This window comes from Pygoscelis adeliae, unplaced genomic scaffold, assembly GCF_000699105.1.
Source record: "Pygoscelis adeliae isolate BGI_AS28 unplaced genomic scaffold, ASM69910v1 Scaffold106, whole genome shotgun sequence".
NCBI lineage: Eukaryota > Metazoa > Chordata > Aves > Sphenisciformes > Spheniscidae > Pygoscelis > Pygoscelis adeliae.
Window position 1 is genome coordinate 2,795,675 of NW_008824939.1, and position 4,415 is coordinate 2,800,089.

Here is a 4,415-nt window from a genome sequence, read left to right on the forward strand (position 1 = left end):
GCTTGATATTCTCTTCCTCATTTCTGTTTCTGTAGTGGTGCCCTATACAGAGAAGAGTAATAGGTGAAACCATGTTGGAGTAATAAGATAAGCAAATACTATATAGAACCCTGTTATTAATGTCTTAGCTTGGATACGTGCTTCGTGCACTTCAATTTTTATCATGTCAGACTTTTATTACTTTTTAGTATCTTTTTTTTAAAAGATATGAGGCGATAGTTACCTACTGTTCAAGACTCAGAGACAGTTTATTTACTTAAGTTTTGCATTTCTTTCCTTCAAGCTAGGAAAAATGATTTAAACAAATGGAAAAGGATTGAGTTCAAAATATTGCACAAAATTTTTGCAAACTGTAATTTTTGTCCTTGCTCCTGCTGACAGAATATTCTGGGTTTTGTAATAGTCTTTTCCCCTAGGCAAACTGGAACAAGTAAGAAAAGTCTGACTTCCTCATGCTTCCTCATGCTAGTATTTTTTTAGTAATGTGAGTAGACAACTTTGAACTAAGCAAGAAATTTTTTTGAGACATCTTCTCTTATCTTGTATATGGTAAGAGAATGGCAGCAATATGTGCCAATTTGTATTTTTGGAAGTATGTATTGAAATGTGATCTTCCAATGAACTGTTTGTTATCTACACTACAGAACTCCACCAGCAACGGATGGAAAATAAATAGGAATGAAAAGTAACTGATAATAAAGAATTGACAACTTCCTTACATTTTTAACGGGGCTGATAAGGAAGAATGTTATCAAAATTAAGTAATAACACTAATTTTGATAAAGTGGTAATAGCAGCGTCATATTGATTGCAGTTATATGCTAACATTTTTGTATATCATTTTCAATTGTATAGTAACTATGATTTTGCATACCATAGCCAGATGGACCTTTAGATCAGCAAAAGTAAGGTATAGCACAGTAATACAGTAAAGCATAGTGCTTTTATGAATGTGTAAGTTAATATTTTATTACTTGGAAACTGCAAATTGCATTTTTTAGTTATGAGAATATTTGTAAGTAAATGCTTAGGTTGCCAGCCTATTATCTTAGCTGTTTTATTTATTAAAGATTTTACAAGATGCAGGAGCATTCACAGCTTGACAAACCAGGAAGCATTGCCAAGGGTTCCATTCTGTAGAAAACACTGGCTGGTGCAGTAAGAAAAGGCCACGATGCCTAAGCTATTTAAAACTTTCTTACATTGTCATCAGTAGCTGGTTTATCTATTATCACCTCTGGCAGAAGCTGTCCAACAGGCGATGTAGGAACAGATGGTCCACCAACCAGGGAAACCACCCCATTGCAATCCACAGTGCTGTGCATCTTCCCATTCACTGGAAACACTGCCAGCATCCTGGATGACCTACTGGCCTGACTAATGTTACTGTTGCGCCGTTCACCGTGTCTGCGCGGCACAAAGAGAGAATCTCTTCGGCTATCATTGTCTTCAAAAGTGCTGTGCTCATCATCAGCAAAGTCATTTTCTGATCCTATATCCTTTGCTCGACCTCTGAAGCTGAAAAGACTTGTTCTGCTGTTGCGCCTTGGAGAAAATAGGGAGCCTCGAATGCTCAGCAAAGACTGCAGGCAAACAAAATCTGTGATTATTAGCTGAAACCTTCAAACTTAGCAGTTATTAGGATAGCATAGGGTATTTTTTTCTTATATGAGAGTAACCATGTTTCCCAGAAGCTAAATGCTGCTGTGAAATTTTTTTATGTATTTCAGTATATTTATATTTTGCAGATAGAAATACCACTGTTCATGGATTCTTAAGACAAAACCAATTTTGAGCACTCTTTTCTCCTAACGTCAGTTAGAGTTGCGGAGTAGAGTACTTGCACAATACCCATCAAGCAAAAAAGGGAGTCTATATATGCACATTCTTTCATGTATGCAGGATCCTGCACATATTGAACCAACCTCCAAACATCATTGAAGCAGGAGGAAAATATGAGGCTATCATAATGGAAAAATACTGTAGAATTTTAATAAGTCTAGATAATATATAATCACCCTGCCCCCCCCGAATCAATCAGAGAATATTTTAATATGATTTTTAAACAATCCTATTACAAGAATAGAGATATGAGGTTACATTTAATTCTCTGTGGTTTTTACAAGACAATCTAGCAGCTACAGCACTTTCCCTCGAGCACTAGCAACAATAATAAAGTTTAATGAAAATCTCAGTGTTTCCTTTCTTTAGGCAGTAGGGTCATATTACAGTACCAGAAAGATTAAAGTAGTTTTGTAACAGCCCATGATGTTTTAAATGTATGCTTCTAATAAAAATAACTATATGCAATACCTGATGTGGAGAAGAATACTTCTTTTCATATGTCAATCTATTGCCTTCAATAGATAATCGGAAACCTTTCCTTCTGATGCTGTCTTCTGATTCAGACTTGTGAAATTCATCTTCATCTTTTTCCTCTCCTCCAGATTGTTCTTTCTGTTTTCTTTTTTTCCTTCTATTTCTCCTCTCTTTTGCACTCTTTGAGCTCAATTTTGATGCCTCTGAGGAACTTTCTGAGAGCCCTTCTGCTTCTCCCCCAGCACTGGGCTCCCTGGACTCCGCGGATGCTGTTACTGCTGCTGCTGCCACTGCTGCTGCCTGCCATTTTGCAGAATGAATTTGTGTCACTGAGCAAACCACGACATCATGTTTTTGTTAAATTTACTTATACAGAATTGCTAGTCCAAACGCCTTGGATCTTAATACTTTCCATAGGATATCCTCTCCCTAGTTTTCTTCTAATTTTTATTACTCACTTGACTCAAGATATTTGTTGGTCATAGCCTTCTTCCATCTTTCATGAGTAGTTTTTAAATGCAGAAGTCTAACAGACTGTATTAATGACACTAGACTAAGAAAAACATAATGAATAACGTATACCTAGTTTTGACTATTCCTTCTTGATTATGGCTGGTTCGTTCACAGTACAATGTCTTTAGTGCAGAATAGAAAATCTCTGAGCTAGCTCTGTTGTTGAAAGCCCAACAGGGTGTTTTGTAACTCCAAATTCAGAAAGCAGAGGGTGAATACCTCTAGTAAAATTACTTCCATACACTTCTGCGTTACTACAGCATAAATTATACCTGAGCTGCTTCTTGTTGCTTCTTCAGTTGTTCCAGCATCTGTTGAAATTCTGCCTCTTTCTGCTCTGCTTCTTCCATGGTTGCTTGATTCTGTTCTTCATAGGCCATGGCGACCACAGCCAAGATCAAGTTGATCAGGTAGAAAGAACCCAGAAAAATCACCAGAACAAAAAATATCATGTATGTTTTCCCAGCAGCACGCAGTGTCTGGAAATAAGAATACCTTCATAAGCAAGAATAGGTTAACAAAAGTGCTGTTTTTCATACTGTTAAAGTTAAGATAACATAAGAAAATTGGTTTTAGGCCTCTTGCATTATTGGTACAAATATATTTAGCCTATTTTGCGTTAAAAAATTCTCACCAATTGATAAAGGTTTTCCCAGAAGTCTTGAGTCATCAACCGAAATAGTGACAAGAAAGCCCAGCTGAAGGTGTCAAAACTCGTGTAGCCATAATTGGGGTTTCTACCAGCTTTCACGCATGTATATCCTTCTGGGCACTGCCTGCAAAGACAAACTGGGTGTTATCTTATATAGTTATTTTAATATTATCACTTGGAATGTCCAGGAGAAAATTAGGACTAAAAAGTGAATTTTCGTTTAGTTATTCAGACTAGAAATAATAGCAGTTGTGATTTTTAATAGAAAATTATTTTAAAGGACACTAGAAAAATTAAGCAGGAAAGACATATAAAAATTAGTGTCAAAAGTTTAATCTAAGCTTCTAAAACATAATACTCCAAATAATTTCTTTAATTATTTGTGTTGTAACATTAATGTCAATGTCAGTGTTTTCTACTGTCTGAGCCTGTTAGTACTCACATGTGCAGCTGGAACCGCAGAATAACACGTGTCTTCCAGCTGCTATGTCTGTTACTTCTCATCCAGGCAGGAGCTACACTAACACCAAATTACTGATTCATTCATGCAAAGACTAAGCTCATCTAACCAATCCACTGAGCTCTGACCAGGAACCCAAATCCTCAGTCCAGTGTAAAATCCTAGTATTTCTTATGTGAAAGAAAGTGGTCACTCAAAATATAGCCCATGGCCAACTGCACATCTAAAGAACATGGATCTAATTTGTACATGGTGCAATAATATGATGAAATTTGGTCTTACCCAGCATCAGAACTATTTCCGCAAAGCAGAGCATCGTTTTGCCCTTCCAGAAAATAAAAATGACCTGTTTAGAAAAGAATTTTTTTAAAATTATAAAATTCTGAATATGCAAGTTTTCTTACAGCTCTATGAAGTAACTAGTCCCGCTCTAGAAGTGTTAAGGTGATTTCAGATGCAATTTTAAACAAG

The 4,415-nt window shown here is 36.3% G+C and overlaps 1 protein-coding gene across 1 annotated transcript in view; it reads right to left on the reverse strand.

Annotated features, from left to right (window-relative positions):
• SCN1A (sodium channel, voltage-gated, type I, alpha subunit) overlaps positions 1-4,415 on the reverse strand; it is a 74,535-nt gene that overhangs the window by 49,213 nt on the left and 20,907 nt on the right. The window contains 5 exon segments of the mRNA XM_009325401.1: positions 1,097-1,583; positions 2,314-2,619; positions 3,105-3,311; positions 3,467-3,608; positions 4,227-4,290. Of these exon segments, the coding sequence (XP_009323676.1) occupies positions 1,097-1,583; positions 2,314-2,619; positions 3,105-3,311; positions 3,467-3,608; positions 4,227-4,290 (1,206 nt within the window).